Source organism: Odocoileus virginianus, chromosome 24 (assembly GCF_023699985.2).
Source record: "Odocoileus virginianus isolate 20LAN1187 ecotype Illinois chromosome 24, Ovbor_1.2, whole genome shotgun sequence".
In the NCBI taxonomy this organism is placed as follows: Eukaryota; Metazoa; Chordata; class Mammalia; order Artiodactyla; family Cervidae; genus Odocoileus; species Odocoileus virginianus.
In genome coordinates, this window is record NC_069697.1 from 40,053,434 (window position 1) to 40,072,142 (window position 18,709).

Sequence of the window (18,709 nt, forward strand, 5' to 3'; positions counted from 1 at the left end):
GAAAGAAGGAACGGAAGGATGGAGGTAGTGAAATGGCAGAACCGTTGCTGACACTAACAGAACTGAAGGCAGGGTCAATCACGAACCCGCTAGCCAGGCCCTGCCCTGGCTCCTGCTCCCCACTCTCTTGGGAGACCTGTGCCCACTTTGCCTACTTCTCATTGTCCCCTGGTTCCTGCATGAGGGCCCATCAGAGAGCAAAGCGGAGGCAGTGCCAGTTTCTTTGTTGCAGAGGGAAACCAGAGGAGAATGTGCCCTCATGCCAACTGTCCAGGATACACAGAGGCAAAATAACTCCTGCTGTCCAAGTGGGATCCTTGACTTCGCTTTCCCTGAAGACATATTCCCAGACATAGCAATTAGATTCACTAGGACTACTACCATTGTATTTCAGACAGATTTTTGGCCAAAGAAAATTTTAAGGGTTGACTTGGAGAGCTAGACACCTTCTAGAACAATCTTTATCTAAGAAAATGCTTTCATGATTTCTAATGCTGGATTGTAGACTTTCCAAAGCTAAATATAAACAGCTTGAGTTGCATGTTCCCTGTGCCATGTACAGTTGGCCCAGGGAAACCCCTAGAGACAAGGGCTGTGCCTCCTTGGAATCCTCTGCCAGGAACTGTACCAAGGCCACCATTCAACCCCATGCCTTGCTCACTGGTGTGTGTTGAGTAAGAGCCTAGTGAGTGAATCTGGGCGCCCGATCTTGCCCACAGCAGTTTTGGAAAGTTTTGACTGTGAATGCAAATGGCTGTCTCTGTTATGCTATCTCACACTCAAGGTTTCCATATCATTAACTCAAGCATTGTACCGCGGAGAAGACATCACAGACCGTGGACTCCAGTCTGTTTAGGGAGGGAGATCTCATTACACATGGCCCACAGCCCAGACTATCAGTCTCCCATCCGGAGCAGCGTGAATGGCACCAGCTCACCCTGAACTTCTGATTTGGCTCATGGCCCTGAAGGGAGACTTTGCATGTTTGGCTTTCTTGAGCTCATCACACTTTTGTCTTTAACTAGCATACTGCTGGTGCTGTTGGGAGAACTGGTCTAGACCATTGTACTAGACCAACTGAAATGGTCTAGACCATTTCACCTTAACTGATTTTTTTTTTCTTGGCTTTTCTTGTTTAGCCCTTTGCTGCCTTATTTTCAGCCTTTACCACAAAATTTGACTGGTGCATTCAATGTTCAACTTCCTTATTTTATTTTTTTTGCATTGACATTGCTGTTCTTCATGCCCCTTTGGTTCTCAGCATAACTTTGCCACCCTAATTTTGCTCAGTTTCCATTGTAAAAGCTGTGTTTCATCTCCAGGTTATTATTGCCTCAGTAAATACCATGTCTGGGTAAGTAAAACTGCTCTTCACAGAGGCTGATCTCATTTTCCAGAGCTTCTGTTTTGCCGGCTTCAGTCACATCTGCTTTATCGTCTCTGTGTCTTGGATGTGAGTCTACATGAGTCCCAGAAATCTCCTCCAGGCCTCTCCACACAGGGTGCTGTGTGCTTATTACCTGCAAAGCCCCCTCCCCACTGCCTGGAGTGAGGAGACGCAGAGTCAGGCACTCAGCCGCTGACATTCGTCCCCCATCACAGCACCAGGCACAGGTGTAGTCACAGACGTTGTTTCACAGCAGCTAATCCAGAAGGCTGCTCTGGTTATCACGCCTCCTTAAAGAATGGGAAAAATCCTCCAGTCCTACGCTTGCAATCAGATCAACCAAGCTTCACTTCCCGGCATGTTTGGAAGAATGGCCTTCCTTTTAAAAGTTGGGAAAATTGAGTCAGGGAGAGGTGAAGATAAAGTTCACGTGTCTGTCAGCACCATCATCATCTCTCTTGTCTGTAATAAATGGCGAATGAGGTAGACAAGATTTCTAGAGACATGTATTTTATGTGTGGATAGACTTATGAAAAACAAAAATATTAATGTGAAATAATGGATGGATTGTGTATATAACTTGCATTTTTAGGTTAATAATAGTAATATTCATTTATATCTGCTTAGCTGTATACATCTAAAAATGTTTCCCATATATGAGATTAGAAAAATCCTTTAATGTGAGTGAAATGAATATGGGTATTCCCCGCTCACAGAATAATAAACAGAGGCATAGAGCAGGTCTGGGCCAAAGTTCCTGGGCAAGTAGGTACCAGAATCAGGACTCAAACTAGCCTTCTAACCAGGGACTTGCTTTTCTTTCTTTCCTCCTGCTGCTCTGGGCAGGAAGGGGACACAGGAACGTCTCATCTAGAGCCTTGATTGGGTGACACTGCACTTTACGGAGAAGCTTCCTAGAGGGATTTGAGAAGTTCCAGGGAACCTTGTTATTTTAAGACAATATGTTTCCGTCAAACCAAGGAACATCATTCGATGAAGACACTTGGTAAATGGTAGTCGGAGGGATTATGGAGGACCCTCCCCACTTGTCATCTTCCGCTTACATTTAGATAAGGCCTGGTGGGGGATTTTAGAGCCAGTTGCAAGGATGCATTTGAGTTGGTGTGATCTGAAGCACAGAAAGCTCATCTCTTTCTAAAAGGCAGAAGCATGGTATCTAAGGTTGGTATCTGGAAATGTGTATGAGAACCTCCCAACCCTGAGAGTTCCCATCCGGCTAGTAGGTCACATCTCTTCTAACACGAACCACAACTTTGCAATCAGTATAAAAGTCTACAATTACAGCCTTTCTCTGGGATTCTCTCAGCCAGCGAGGACATTCCTTGGCTACTTTAGAAAAACCAGTGCAGATCTGCACTGGGAAAGGAATGCAGTCTGGAAGCATGGCCAATGATTTACAAATTAAGTCTCCTATTAACTGAGAAAGAATACAGAAAGGAGATTTAAAAACACCGTTCTGCAACTGCCTCAAAAGTGTTTACAAGAGATGCAGTATGTGTGAGAAGGTGGGGAGGGGGCAGAAGCCGAGAATGGGCAACAGAATTAAGGTTGGAATGACCTGGCATCTTCATCCTGACCCCTTAGGTCTTCATAGCATTTGTGACTTTCCAAGATGATTCAGTACTTACTGTCTCCATGGGTTAAAAATTATAAAAGACTCAGTGGGGTTAGGCAGAGAAGCATCATCTCTACCTTATAGATAAAGACACTGGCATTTCAGTGAGGTTAGGCATTTTTATCCAGGCAAGCCCAAAGTGGACAAGTAGCCTCCTGCTTTCAAGGGCTGATTTCTGGTTTTTATAAGGCATGCATGCCTCATTACAGAGGGGAAAAGTCTTGACCTGTAAATGGGATGATGGGGTTGCCTGAGTGAGGACTGAGGAGGTGAAGTTTCTCTAAAAGTTCTCAGAAGGATGCTGAGCAGGAAAGACAGTGGCTGGCAGGCCCGGCACCAGGGACTCTGGGAGGAAGAAGGTGGAGAGGCCCAGGGGAAATATGAGCAAGAACGGACCTAAAACAGTGCTCAGAAGATGAACAGGGAGATAGAAGGGTGGAGATGAAAGGAAAGGCAAGCTCCAGTGGTTGATAACAGAAAAGCAGCAGCCTGTGGAAAGTAACTGGGAGACTTCTTGCTTGTGAAGCCAGTGTCACGCTGTCATGGCCCACTACTCCTGGGTGGTAAATGCATTCTCTCAGGTAGGAACTGGCATTATAGTTTCAGCAGAGACACCTAACGACTCCAGTGCTAAGTGTTAAGAGCCATGTTTATCTCATGCCAGCAGGTGACGTGGAGAGATGCCTCGTGCACAGCGTGTCAGAGGCCAGGAGAGCCCAGAACTCCTGATTCGGGTGTCAGAGGAGGTGTCCGAGGTCTGCCCCCTGCTCACCTCCTGGACATTCTGCTTTGCCCGGCTGTCAGAGGGATGCATAATCGACCCCATCACTTTCATGTTGCCACAGACAACCAGGGCTTCGTCCGGTGCATCTGTGTTTATGCCCACTCGCCCGTGACAAACGATAGACTCTGGAACTTGTCCTCGCTGCCATAATGCATCAATGTCATTTTCAAATTGCCCAGGGTTGGAGGCCTGGAAAAAAAAATACATAAATACATTACAATTAAAGTTATGGACATAGGAACAAATGATTGCTTTATTCCTCAAAGGAAAGCAGAATGTTAGCTAAGTCTTTCACTTGAGAATCTTTGTCAGATGGAACATTCTGACATATTCTAATAATTGCGGCCCCAGGAGAACAAGGAAGTCTCCTTTAAATGCTCTGTATCCTCCACAGACTCCCCCCCCAACCTCCACCTGCAGGAGCTCAGCCTGTCATGGTTTGCAACATCCGGTTTCTACATAGAACTAAAAATGTGTCAGTTATAGTAGGTGGATGATAAGGAAGAAGAAAAAACCTCAACATGAGTATCTTTTTAGGGAGAATAATAATAATGATTTAAAACCAGAATATTATGTCAGAAAATATTACAAGTTTATTAAAGTTCAGATAATTTTTAAAAGCCCTTGCATTTAGCTAGCCCTTTTATAGTTTCAAATCACCTTCATGTTTATGATTTCATATACAGTCGACAAGCAAATGACAACGCAAGCATAATTCATACACCTCAGCTATTCCCTAAGCACAGATTATACTGCAGGAAGCATTGTAACAGCTACATTTGCTGAGTGCTAATCCACGCCCCAATTCCATGAGATAAGACCCTTATCTTTCTTTTACTGATACTGAGACTCTAAAAGAATAAGCCTATTTCCCAAGGTCACAAATCTAGTAAGTTCTAGAGTTACAATTATATTTCCTTTGATTATTAAATAATGATTCTAACTTTGACTTTTGTGTGGTATTGCATAGAAGCAGCCCTGGCTGAATGCAGTCTTCAAGGAAAATCCAAGTGGATCTATTAGGCTAGAGAAAGTTTTGGAGGTTTTATTGTTATATAAAAATTTTTTGCCAAATAATTTTCTACTGTACTGCTTTCCCTCTGCCCCATTTCCCTGTAGCCAGTGAACATATTTCCACATATCTTTTCAAAAACAATTTATTTATATATTTGGCTGCGCTGGGTCTTAGTTGTGGCATTCAGGATTTTTGTTGTGGCATGTGGACTCTAGTTCTCTGCCTGGGGATTGAACCCTGGGCCCCCTGCATTGAAAGTGTGGAGTCTTAGCCACTGGACCACAAGGAAAGTCCCATATTTCCACATATCTTTGAGTGGGGAATCAATGAATCCATCAAAATCCTCACAACAAAATTAATGTTTTTAAAATTATGACCTATCCTTCTCTACCTACTCTCTTGGTATTATTTAAATGTTTTTACCATAGTCGTGTGTTACTAATTTATAAATAATAATGAAAAGAAATCTCAAAGTTTATTGCTAAGTTTGGGTTCAGTTAGGAAATTCAGGTGTCTTTCACTTCCAGTTTCATTCCCACCTGTCTGAACCTTGATCTGCTTGGAAGACTCAACCATTGACACCACATAGACAAAAGCAGGGAAAGAATATACAGCAACAATTTTGAACAGTATTTTGTGCGAATTCACCTGAACAAAGAGCTTTTCTGCAAGGTCCCCAGAGCCTCCTTGGTTGTGAATGGCAATTTGGCTTTGACTCAAATCCTTTTATAGTGAGCAGTCAACTAAATCCAAAGGTATGCCATATAAAATGCTGGTGTATTTTCCTCTACTATGAACATAATGAGCCACTTCAAGGAAACAAAACAGGACAGTGATGGATTTTCTTTTTCTTAATGAGCTCTGGGATAATTATTATCCTGTTGGTAACTTGATAGTACTGGAACAGCAGATATAAGTAGGTTCAATTTTGGGGGAACAATTACAAGAATCTCACTTGGTTTTCATCAAATGAAAACTCAAATTCCTAAAACATATTCAAATCATTTTGGAATGGTCCATAGATCTACAAAGTTTAAAATACAGAGCCTTGAAGAGGATTCCTCCTCACTAATGTATGTGTGTTCAGTTGTATCTGACTCTTTGCGAACCCATGGACTGTAGCCTGCCAGACTCCTCTGTCCATGGAATTCTCCAGGTAAGAATACTGGAGTGGGTAGCCACTTCCTTCCTTGGGGATTCTTCCTGACCCAGGGATCAAACCTAGGTCTTCTGCATTGCAGGCAGACTCTTTGCTAATGGAGAATTTTATTATAAAATCTGTGAACTTATTTTCCTTCTCTAGTAACAGGAGTGTTAATGTATCAAAGCAAACTGCAGTGGAACCACAGAAAAACATTCTGGGATCATGAATTTGTGCTCAGATGTGGCCCAATAGTGGTTGATTGCTATCAAAAGCCAAAATAAAGTTTACAGAGTACTTTTATTATTTATCCCACAGCCTTACATATTTAGGGATGACCTGAACATTTTATTCTATGTTGTGACACAAAGGGGCTGTGTGACTTTGGGCCACTTACCTAACCTCCCTCTACCAGTTTTCTCCTCTGAAGAATACAGATAATAATGTCCTCACCTATCTTATGGGGTTGTGGGAGTTAACTGAAATCATGTATGCATGAACACTTTGTAAAAATGAGGATGAATGGTCTCAAATTCATGCTCAATACAATCTGCTGTGCATAGTAAGCACCATTCAGCCTGTCATCAGTCCGTCCTCTCAGTAGCATCTGCGGAGCTGCACAGTTAAGAGGGAGCTCCCTCCACAGAGAATACAGTGGAAATGGCGCCCCCTGCAGATGCTTGGGACGGGAACCATCACTAGTAGCAAAGGTTGGAAAGGGATGCTGGATTTCTTTGCTTTATCAGTTTGGGCTTCTAAAGAGCAGCCAAAGAGCATAATACGAAAGCTTGAGCTGAGGAAGGCAAGAAACTCATTCTTGTACCTTTTGAAAGGTCTAGAAAAATGGGCCTAGAGATGCAATCTACCAGGGTTACTCAAAGTGTGGTCCACAGGCCACAGCAGTATCAGCATCTCCTGGAAGCTTGTTAGAAATGCATAATCTTGAGAGAGTAGCACTGAAACATATTCATTACCATCTGTAAAATAGATGGCTAGCGGGAAGCTAGTGAGAGTCCCTTGGACTGCAAGGAGATCAAACCTGTCAATCCTAAAGAAAATCAGCCCTGAGTAGTAATTGGAAGGACTGATGCTGAAGCTGAAGCTCTAAAACTTTGGCCACTGATGCAAAGAACTGACTCTTTAGAAAACACCCTGATGCTGGGAAAGATTGAAGGCAGGAGGCGAAGAGGACCACAGAAGATGAGATGGTTGGATGGCATCACCGACTTAACAGACATGAGTTTGAGCAAGCTCCGGGAGTTGGTGATGGGCAGGGAAGCCTGGCATGCTGTGGTCCATGGGGTCACAAAGAGTCAGACACGACTGAGTAACTGAACTGAACTGAAGTGAGCGGGAAGTTGTACAACACAGGGAGCTCAACCCGGTGCTCTGAGACAGCCTAGGAGGGTGGGATGGGGTGGGGTGTGAGAGGGAGGTTGAAGGGGGAGGAGACATATGTGTACTTATGGCTGATTCACATAGCTGTCCGGCAGAAACCAACACAATATTGTAAAGCAATTGTCAAATTAAAAATTAATTTTAAAAGATAAATTAGAAAAAAAGAAGTGTATATTCTCAGACATCTCCAACCTACTGAACCAAAAATTGTGGAGGTGGGACCCAGGCATCCGTGTTTCCACCAGCTCTCCAGGGGATTCTTATTCTCAACACAGTTTAAGAATAACTTCTTTAGGTCATACACTAGCTCCATACCACTATGAAAGGGCTCATGAGTTACCCCTTCTGTAGTCAGTAGACTGTTCTGTTGAACTCCAACTGCACAGTGAGACAGACATTGCTCTGCCCACTGATTCCTTGTGTAAATAAAAATTCAGCTGAAATTCAGAAGAGGGGTATGTGTGTGTGCAGGTTGAGTGTGTAGGGGAAGGGAAGGGAGGTTTGTGGTCAGAAATGGGCACGGGCCAGGGAAAACAGAGATGGTACCTGGAATGTCTCTGTTCTCCCCCCAATCCCTCACCATCCTTGCATCTGCATCCTTTCTCTTTGTCTTTCCCGATCCCGCGTGTGGGTTTCCCACCTTGTGGCACTGTGGTTGCAGAGCAATAAAAGAGAACCTGGGGGACCTGCCCATTTCTATTCTTCTGGAAAAATAAGCTGGAATAAATTAATGGTTTTCAAAACTAGGAAACCCTGGCATGTCTTTGAAAGGCGGACAAAACTGATCATCCCTCCTGCTCGCAACATAGCCCTTCCAACCAGGTTTAATTATGTGTTTTAGGAGAAGAATAGAGCTGAAGGAAAGTCTAGCCATTAACAAGGAGAATTGAAGGACCTCTGCTGGGGAATGCTCCCCAAAACAAAGAGCTGGGAAACAAATCTGTTCTTTGGAGTGAGCTTTAATTTCCATTAAATTGGTCAATTTACAGTATGGGACCAAAATATCTTTCCAAAGCTGTTTTGATTGAAAACCTGGATGAACAATTGCTGGATCCTGCCCCTGTTTCTCTCTCCTCAGAGAATTCTGAAGAGCTTGGTCTCCTGAAACCCCCTCCCCACCTTGAGGCCTGAAAATCATCTACTCCAGTCTTCAGGCTGTGTGTGCTTCGCTTGCTCACTCAGTCGTGTCCGGCTCTGCGACACCAACGACTGTAGCCTGCCAGGCTCTTCTGTCCATGGGATTCTCCAGGCAAGAATACTGGAGTGGGTTGCCATGCCCTCCTCCAGGGGATCTTCCCAACCCAGGGATCAAACTCAGGTGTCCAGCATTGCGGGTGGATTCTTTACCATCTGAGCCACCTAGGAAGCCCAACCTTCCTCCATACACTCACCCTTATGTTAATTTCTGCTACAGGGAAAAATGACTCAGTTCTCAAAATGAATCTGGATTTGCTAAATGCAATTTGCAGGTCTCCATATAATGTGGTCAGGTCTTACCTTTGTCACATTTCTCTTCCTTCATTCTAGAACTCGAACTAACAGGCCCAGGCCTTGGCCCAAGAGGGCATATCTGGCTTTTTTGTAGAATGTAGGCTGGTCTGCCCTCTGCTCAACCCATGGTACATATACCTGTTTTGCACCCTCTAGAATCTCAGGGGCAGGAAACGTGCTCTCTAAAACTCACTGATTCAAACAATAATGGCATTTCTTAAATTCAGTTTTTCTCTTAGTTGATTTAAACATTATATGCTTAAATAAATGCAAAAGTCTGCATTCATTTTCACTCTGCATTTGGGGTTAGAACAAAATAATCTCAGTAAGATATTTCCAGTGTGAGGGAAAGATATTATTACTATCGTTTTTTTTCTCATTGTTGTTAGGGTAACCTTTGTGTTACCCAGCATACATATAGAATAGGGTATTCTCTTTAACCAAAAATTATGGCTAGAAGAAAGCCATTGAGTGTAGAACACACTCATTTTTAAAAAATAAAAACTTAGTGAATAATATGACATCCAGTCTATACTATGCATAATTTTTTCAATAGTCATACTTAACATGCATTACAGAAACTTTGGACTTCTCAGGGTCATCATCATGAGTTAAATTTTCATTGAACTTTGGGTATAAGAAAGAGCCCATTAACAGAGAGTTCTGGGAACAGCGTGTCCAGCCACGCTCCCCTCTCCCTTTGCTGCTGCGGAGACTTGCACGGCAGCCTAAGCAGAGCTTTGCAGGGGCTGTCAGCAGGAAATGGAGAAATCTCAACACCAGGTAAAGTATTTAAAGTACGCAGGTGACTAGCAGACTGCTTGACTTAAGCATGAATGTCACCACTCAAAGCAGCAGTTTCATGGTATCCGATCTACCCTAGTTAAAAAGAAAGGCATTGCCTGTATTTGCTCCTTCCTGTGAGGAATCAGAAAAAACAAGCAACCTAGGTTTCCAGACTTGACTTTAAATCACATTCATTAGCACACCAAAGCAATTCCAGAGGACAGCAGGTGAGGTGTCAAAGACCACCCCAACCCTGGCTGAGGTATGGGCCGGAACCTCTGCCCTCGGCTCATGACCTAAGGAGGGGGTCCCACCTGCCTTTGCCCCAGAGGAGGCTGTTTTGCTGAAGCTTAGATCAGGCCCCACAGAAACACAGTCTGCGTATGCGTGCTGGCGGGCACAGAGCCGGCCCCGCCCGGGGACATCTGGACACACCAGTGTTTTACTTCATTTCCATCATTACTTTACTTCCAATAAAACTCTGAGATGTAGTTTCAAGAGTTCCACTAATAGATGGCTTGTTATTTTTTATTGACTAAAAGAATGACACAGAGGGCCCTTTGTTTGAGAACAGCTCAAGGCAAGCTGTGGAAGACTCACTTCCCCAAATGGGCAGCTCTTGTCCCCAGGCCTAAGTTTAACAGCCATGTCAGTGGGCGAGCCCCACTGTGAACTAGCTTCCCTGCTGGAGGGTGCACGTCCCCCTGTGGCACTTCAAAGACCCATCACCCATCAGCTCCTCCCAGGGCTGCCCGGCCTGTGGTTACCTGCTCCCTCACGGCCCTGGCATTCTCCGTGCTGGCCAGCCTGGCCGCACACAGCTGCAGATGCAGCTGCCAATAGCTTTATGTTTTTGTGGCTGCCAAGACTCCCGTCCAGAGCTGTGACCAATCGTTCATTCAGCAAAACGCGCTGAGCCATTACTATGCTCTGGGCAGCAGCCTAGAAGTCCCTGGGGTCACCGATCACTCTGGGCCATGGGGTGCCTTCCTGCCTATTGCCCCACCCTGTGGCCTTTGGGGTCAGAGGGGACTGGGCTGTAACCCAGGCTCCATCATTTACCTACTAGCTTTGTGCCCACAGATGACTTTCTCTCCCTCTTAAGCCTTAGTTCCTCTGGGTGTAAAGAAGGTAATGTAAACGTGAAACAATGTAGAATGATATCATATAGAAATTATGTATCCCAGTGCCTACAACATACTGTAAAAACCGGGGTTTCTCAACTATGGCACTACTGACATTTGAGGAGGAGTGGCTCTGTTGTGGGGGCTGTCCTGGGCATCATAACGTGTTGAGCAGCATCCCTGGCTTTAACCCACTAGATGCCAATAGCTCCCCTAGGTGTAACAACCAAAAATGTTTGCAGACATTGCCAAATGACCCACGGGAAACAAAAGTTCTGGCTGAGAACCACAATGTAAAAACTAAAATAGCAGTACCTGCTATTACTATCATTATCTTTGTCATCACTGGCAATTGAGAAACTGCATACTCCATGCATTCCACTGAATATGTAAAGGCTTCTTAGAGGGGAAAAAACAACAACAACAACAACACATGGGATCCTGAAAAGTCAAATAACCGCACTTACCCTTACAATGATCCGTTCAGAGATGTGGGCAGACAACAGGTAGAACTGGTCTTGGTTAGCAGCATACAGTCCAACCACCAACATGAAGTATCTAGTTCAGAAACAGCAGGCCAATGCCAACACATCAGGAAACAAGAGACATAGTTTGCGCCATCAAATTGTAATTAACAGAGAATTTACCCAGATGGGTTTACATATTTGAAGACTTTCTCTCCCACTCTAATTTGCCCCTCCTGTGAAACCACAGAGGCGTTGGTTCACTCACTGTTGTTCTGGGTCTGCCTGTCACTCAGCTTGAGGGACGAGTGTGCTGTTTTGCACGCCCACAGCAGCCATCACTGGGCCGACTGGGCTCGGCCCATCAGTGCTGGCCCGGGGCAGGCCTTACGCTGGTGCGTCCCTGGGCCCTCAGTACAGCATTGCTCACACCCACACGCACAAAAAAGTCACCTAGAGGTGCCTTTGTCCAGAGCCCTCCAAGCCACACATCCTAGGCCGTAAGGCAGGGGTGGGGGGTGGGGGTGACCCCACGGGGCCCGCCCAGCGCACAGCCTCCTTCCTGATCTGCTCTTGGTCATGTAACCTCACCTTTCATAGCCTCCAGTCATGACTTCAGTCAAAAACCAGAACCCTCTCTTCCGATTGTTATCAAGGCGATCTTCCTCACTATTTTAACTGCTCTTTATGTGTATCACTGATGAGACATTTTTAAGATTAGACCATTTCTTCCTCTTTTTTTCAAAGAAGTATGATGCAGTTTTAAAACTTTTTATTGAAGTTAGTTTCTGCTATACAGGAAAGTGAATCTCATATATATGTCCACTCTTTTTTAGATTCTTTCCTCACATAGATCATTACAGAGTATTGAATAGAGTTCCCTGTGCTATACAGTAGGTCCTTATTAGACCATTTCTTTAAAGTCAAAATATAAACTATCCCTATGAGAAAAGCATTTACTTTAAGAATTTCATTAAAAAAAAAAGCTTCACCAACTTCTTCTGTAGCACTCTAAACAGTCTCCAATCCTTAGGGAGTAAGACTTTTCCCCTGAAACTAAAGTACGTCAATAATTGTAATAACTGTTACAATGATGAAAATAATTAGCTACTGCCCACTGAGTTCTCAAAATGTGCCATGTGCTGGGCTAAGCAGTTTATCTACATTATTTCACTTAGAGCCCCAAAACAACCTTATTGGAGAAGGATATGGGTATTGAACCGTTTTTACAGAATAGGAAAATGAATCTCAGGGAGGTTAAGTTCCATGCTCAAGGTCACCCAGCTAGTAAATGGCAGTATCAAATAGTCAAACTCAATTCCCTCCAACTCCAAAACCTTTGTTCTAAAATCAGTGGTTCCTAAACTTGAGCATGCAGCTCAATTCCAGAAAAATAAATGACCCAATCAAAAAATGGGCCAAAGAACTAAACAGACATTTCTCTAAAGAAGATATACAGATGGCTAACAAACACATGAAAAGATGCTCAACATCACTCATTATCAGAGAAATGCAAATCAAAACCACAATGAGGTACCATTACACGCCAGTCAGGATGGCTGCTATCCAAAAGTCTACAAGCAATAAATGCTGGAGAGGGTGTGGAGAAAAGGGAACCCTCCTACACTGTTGGTGGGAATGCAAACTAGTACGGCCGCTATGGAGACCAATGTGGAGATTCCTTAAAAAACTGGAATTAGAACTGCTGTATGACCCAGCAATCCCACTTCTGGGCATACACACTGAGGAAACCAGATCTGAAAGAGAAACGTGCACCCCAATGTTCATCGCAGCACTGTTTATAATAGCCAGGACATGGAAGCAACCTAGATGCCCATCAGCAGACGAATGGATAAGGAAGCTGTGGGACATATACACCATGGAATATTACTCAGCCATTAAAAAGAATTCATTTGAATCAGTTCTAATGAGATGGATGAAACTGGAGCCCATTATACAGAGTGAAGTAAGCCAGAAAGATAAAGACCATTACAGTATACTAACACATATATATGGAATTTAGAAAGATGGTAATGATAACCCTATATGCAAAACAGAAAAAGAGACACAGATGTACAGAGCAGACTTTTGGACTCTGTGGGAGAAGGTGAGGGTGGGATGTTTCAAAAGAACAGCATCGAAACATGTGTATTATCTAGGGTGAAACAGATCCCCAGCCCAGGCTGGATGCATGAGACAAGTGCTCGGGCCTGGTGCACTGGGAAGACCCAGAGGGATCAGGTGGAGAGGGAGGTGGGAGGAGGGATCGGGATGGGGAATACATGTAAATCCATGGCTGATTCATGTCAATGTATGACAAAAACCACTACAATATTGTGAAGTAATTAGCCTCCAACTAATAAAAATAAATGAAAAACAAACAAAATAAAATAAAATCAGTGGTTCCTAAACTTGAGCATGCATCAAATCACTTGGGCTGGGGAGGGGCTTGTTAAAATATAGACTGCTAGACCTCACCCCAAGTTTTTGATCAGGTAGGTTTTTAGTGAGTCCCAACAATTTGCATCTCTAATAAGTGTCTAGGTGATAGCATCTGTGCTGGTCCTGGGAGCACATTCTGAGAATCACAGGTGTCAATCATTAATGCAAATGTATTTTCAATCAAAAAAGGCTACAGCAGAACTCAGGCCATTAAAGTAGTGACCAGCACACAGAATTCAAGAAATGCCATCAATCCTTAGCCCTTAGCCAGTCACAAGGCATGAACACATGGCCCCTCCAGATGCAGCTGTCTCCAGCTGCACAAAGGGCCAGTTTCATGGAAGAGAATTTTTCCATGGACTGGGGTGGAAGGGGCATAGTTTCAGGAAGATTCAAGTGCATTACATTTATTGTGCACTTTACTTCTATGATTATTACATCAGCTCCACCCCAAATCATCAGGCATTAGATCCGGGTGGTTGGGGACCCCAGCAGAAGGATCACGGGGAGAATGAAAACAAGCCACTTGAAGGCTGGACAGGAGAGGAGGCATCACAGGGTGTGAGGATGGAAGAAGGACGATGTCTAAGGGTAAATGAAATGTGGCAACAGAGTCAGGGAAGGGAGGAAAGCAGCTGAGGGAGGCCAAGGGGATCAGAGGGGGCTCTGGGGACCCTGGGCTGTCAGGTAGCACAACCAGCTACCCCCTCACCCCCCCACCCCGCGATGTATACACACCACGCCAGTACCTCTGGTCAGGGTTTGGCTTCCCCTTCTTTCTCATGTTATTTGCTGTGGTTTCACTGAAGTGTAACCGGCCCAGAGTTACTTTGGTGACCTGGTCGGCCAGCAGGTTAATTCTAAAGCAAACAGCAAAAACACCAAGAGACTTAAAAGAATTTAGCTTTTGATCATATCTGATTCATTCTTAGATTCTGAGGTATGTTTAGTCCCTCATTCTTATCACACTGTGGAGGACACTGATTTTTAATATAGTACCCACAGCCTAGTCAGGAATGGCTGCCAGGGAGTTACTCTTTGTTCGGTCCCTAAGTAATGTCCAACTCTTTCAAATCCTTGGATTGCAGCACACCAGGCTTCTCTGTCCTTCACAATCTCCTGGAGTTTGCTCAAATTCACATCCATTGAGTCAGTGATGCCCTCCAACCATCTCATCCTCTGGCATCCCCTTCTTCTCCTGCCCTCAATCTTTCCCAGCATCAGCGTCTTTTCCAATGAGTCAGCTTTTCACAACAGGTGGCCAAAGTATTGGAGTTTCAGCTTCAGCATCAGTCCTTCCAATGAATATTCAGGGGTGATTTCCTTTGGATTGACTGGTTTGATTTCCTTGTAGTTCAAGGGACTCTCAAGAGTCTTCTCCAGCACCACAGTTTAAAGCATTATTTCTTCAGTGTTCAGCCTTATTTATGGTCCAGCTCTCACATCCATACATAGCTACTGAAAAAACCATAGCTTTAACTATATGGACCTTGGTCAGTGAAGTGATGTCTCTGCTTTTTAATACGCTGTCTAGGTTTGTCATAGCTTTTCCTCCAAGGAGAAAGTGTCTTTTAATTCAGTTGAATGGTTAGGAATGCTCATTCAGCAGCAGTTCAAGTCCAGAGTACCGGACTCCAAAGGGCTGTGTGCGCCTACATTGTGGCTCTTTGATCTCGACAACAGGAGAGATGCCCTGTCACCTGTGTCACTGTCACTATAGTGCTCTCCTCCCGACAGAAGCGGTTCCTCTAGGTTCCTGGTGAACTCGTTCACATCTCCTTCACGTATTTGCCTTCTCCTGGTCTGGCTGTGGGAAGCTGCCTGCTCCTAAGGTAGACCACACACAGCCTCCCGGCAAGGGAAAACCAGATGTACCAGGCAAGTTCAGAGCTGTCTGTACATGCTTGAGCTTCAGGCTGAGCTCACATCTGGTCTATTCAGGCTCTAGCACCATCTTCTTCCCCAAATAGGACTGAATCTGGGTCAGATCATCCCCAGCCAGTCAGTCAGAAAGCAAGTCTCATTCATTTTATATGGTGCGGTCCACCATATTGTTTTGGATGATCCCAGTCCTCTGGCTTTCTTTATTTGAAATATTATTTTCATTTATTTATTTCTTGGGCTGCACAGGATCTTAGTAGTGACATGTGGACCTAGTTTCCTGATCAGAAATTGAACCCAGGCCCCCTGCATTGGGAGCACGGGGTCTTAGCCACTGGACCACTGGGGAAGTTCCCTTCATTCTTTCTATTTTAGGGCTCATTAAGCAATCTAACAGCATTGCTTTAAGAAACAAGATAAATGAATTATAAGCACAGCATGGATCCAGAACTTCAAAATCAATTCAATCAGTAGCATGCTGATTTAAATGAAAAATTAAAAGAACGATCTAATTATAATCTGTCTCGAGGAACCAAAGTTGTTAGCAAGGTTGTCAGTAATAAATATTCTGTAAATAATGATGACCTAAAAGATGGGGCTTTTTATACAGATTTTTTTGCAATTATTTCAATATATTTTACCTACTTTTATTGATAAGCATGTGTTCATAATACTAACACATTATTACTAGTTTAGTCTGTATCGTGGAATTCTTTTAAAATAAAGTAAATTTGGCAATAGATTTTCTTCCCAAAAGATGTTCACAAGAGATTTCAGAAAAGAAGTTCTTACTTAACAGGATTGAAAATCTTTTTGCTTCTGTCTGCTTGGGACTGTTCAATAGCAATTATTTGATTGGTGGCTTCTACCTATGTAGAATAACAAAAAGTAATTACTTCATAATTAATTTCTTTATTAATTAAAACATTCATTAGTAAATAATTTTCAATTACTTAAAAAGTTTCCCAAGGCATTATGTTAAGCACTTGACAAGAGGCCCAAGTCACTGAAAGATGTGTAAGGACTCTGACCTTAAAGCAGTGCGCTATTGGTGAGAAAAGGAACAAATAACTGAAGAGCTAAACAAAGAAAACACAAGACAAGAGAGAACAGGGAACATAGAGCAGACCATGGATCCTCCCGACCCAGGGATTGAACCAGGGTCTCCTGCATTGCAGGTGCTGAGCTATCAGGAAATCCCCAAAACACAAGAGCAAGGCAGCTCAACAGATACATGCACTCATTCGTTCATTCATTCATTCATTCATTCATTTCATAAATACTTGTTGAGCACCTGCTTTGAACACAGGCATTGCATTAGGCAATAGAGGTGAGAAGACAAAGCTAACAGAAATCTCAGCCCTTTCAGAGCTTACTAATAAGAAATAACAATAAACAGTAAAAATAAATAAAACCTAAGAAATGACATTTATTCAACAGTTGCTACAAAGTCTTCTTGTTATTAGGGAAGAGTAGCAAGTGTCTGCTGGTATCTGCCCTATGACTTACAGTTATTTGCATAGTCACTATCTTTCCAGAAAGCAATTAGGCAACCAGTATCAAGAGTTTTAATACTGATCATATGTTCAATGTGCAATGCCTATTCTGGAATTTATTCTCATACAAAAATTAATATGCCTGAATGTTCACTGCAGTTTTATTACCAATAAAAAATTTACAGTAATACAGGAATTAATATGGTATCTTGATATAATGGAAAACCATATCATCTTTGTTTAATAATATTTTATAGTCTTTAATGATATTATATAATGCTACTTCCACAATATAATATTATCTATATGAGATTAATTTTAATAACAGAAAAAAAAAGAAAAATTAAGTTACTAAATTGTGGATCCCAAGTATGAATGAATTTTATCTCTTCTTTCATACTTTTCTATTTATTCCATAATATCCACACTGGACTCATATTACTTCCACAATCAGAAATATATGTTTTATTATTGTGTGCTTGCTGTTTATCTTTTTGTGTTTGTTTGGTTTGCATTGGTTTTATTTAAGAGCTTGGTTTGGAGCAAGAGCAGCTGATGTGTTTAGCGGTGAAGCGCCACTAGTGGTAAAGTGCCACTTTGGGAGACTCAGGTTAGTGATCAGAAAAAAATATATGTAGATAATGGATATTTCTCACCCTAAGGAGCTGGATCTGAGGTAATAATGCAATAAATACTTGTTGACCACTCAGAAGTCATCTTACCTGCATTCTAATCCCCTCTATTATTTACTATTTTGGATGAATGGTGTGACTTTCCTGGGCCTCAGTTTCCCCTCTGTTAACTGGGAAGGAGGGAGCATCGACTAGATTAGTGGTTCCTTGGCTTTTTTAAGTTACAGACTTCTTTGGGAATTTGGTGAAAACTATGAACCAACTGCATATGGAAACACACCAGCCTCAAAAAGAATAAACTAATTACACTCAGCAAAAGAAGTCCAAGATTTATACACTAAAAACTTTAAAGCCGTGGTTTGAAGTGATGTTCTGCCCGATTCTGAATTGGTAGCTTCTATTTCCTATGTCTTGAAGTATTTATTCTTAGACCCCATCCACCATGCTGTGAGGAAGCTCAAGCTGTCGCGCAGAGAGGTCTACTTGGAGAAGAGCCCAAGGCTCCGAGCTGCAGCCCTCTTTGAGCTCCTGGCTGATGGCCAGCACAGACTTGACAGACACTCAAGTGAGCCATCTTGGAAACTGGACCCAGCTAATGACTCCTGAGTAGAGCCAAGCCCTGACCAAGTGGCAGATTTTTGATCTAAACCAATGAGTGTTATTATTTTCAGTTGCTAAGTTTCAGGGTAGATGGTTATGTAGTAACAGACAACTGGAACACTTACTAAATGTTGGCTGAATGAGATGAAACTAAATAAAGACTTACCTTAACCCCAAAGGCTTTCAAGTAAAACATTTCTATTGGCTTTAGACCCATTTGGGTTTTGACAAATTTTGGACTTCCCCAAACTTGAATATGGATGGTGATCTGAAAATGGTTCTTCTTTTGGCAAACAAAAGCTTCATCTGCTGGCGAAAAATTAAATCCTTTGTCTGTGACAACTCGATAGCCTACATTGGGTCTATGAAAAGTGGAAGCAAGAAACCAGTCTTACAAATATTTTCTACACATTTTCTTTCATGAACAGTATT

The 18,709-nt window shown here is 43.0% G+C and overlaps 1 protein-coding gene across 2 annotated transcripts in view; it reads right to left on the reverse strand.

Moving 5' to 3' along the window:
- Positions 1–18,709, reverse strand: part of MYRFL (myelin regulatory factor like) — a 121,998-nt gene that overhangs the window by 54,226 nt on the left and 49,063 nt on the right. For both annotated transcript variants that reach the window (XM_070454606.1, XM_070454605.1), the window contains exons 7-11: positions 18,444–18,639; positions 16,342–16,418; positions 14,418–14,528; positions 11,230–11,320; positions 3,796–3,996 (exon numbers count right to left, since the gene is read on the reverse strand). In XM_070454606.1, coding sequence (XP_070310707.1) covers positions 3,796–3,996; positions 11,230–11,320; positions 14,418–14,528; positions 16,342–16,418; positions 18,444–18,639 — 676 coding nt within the window. The remainder of the gene's footprint in view (positions 1–3,795; positions 3,997–11,229; positions 11,321–14,417; positions 14,529–16,341; positions 16,419–18,443; positions 18,640–18,709) is intronic.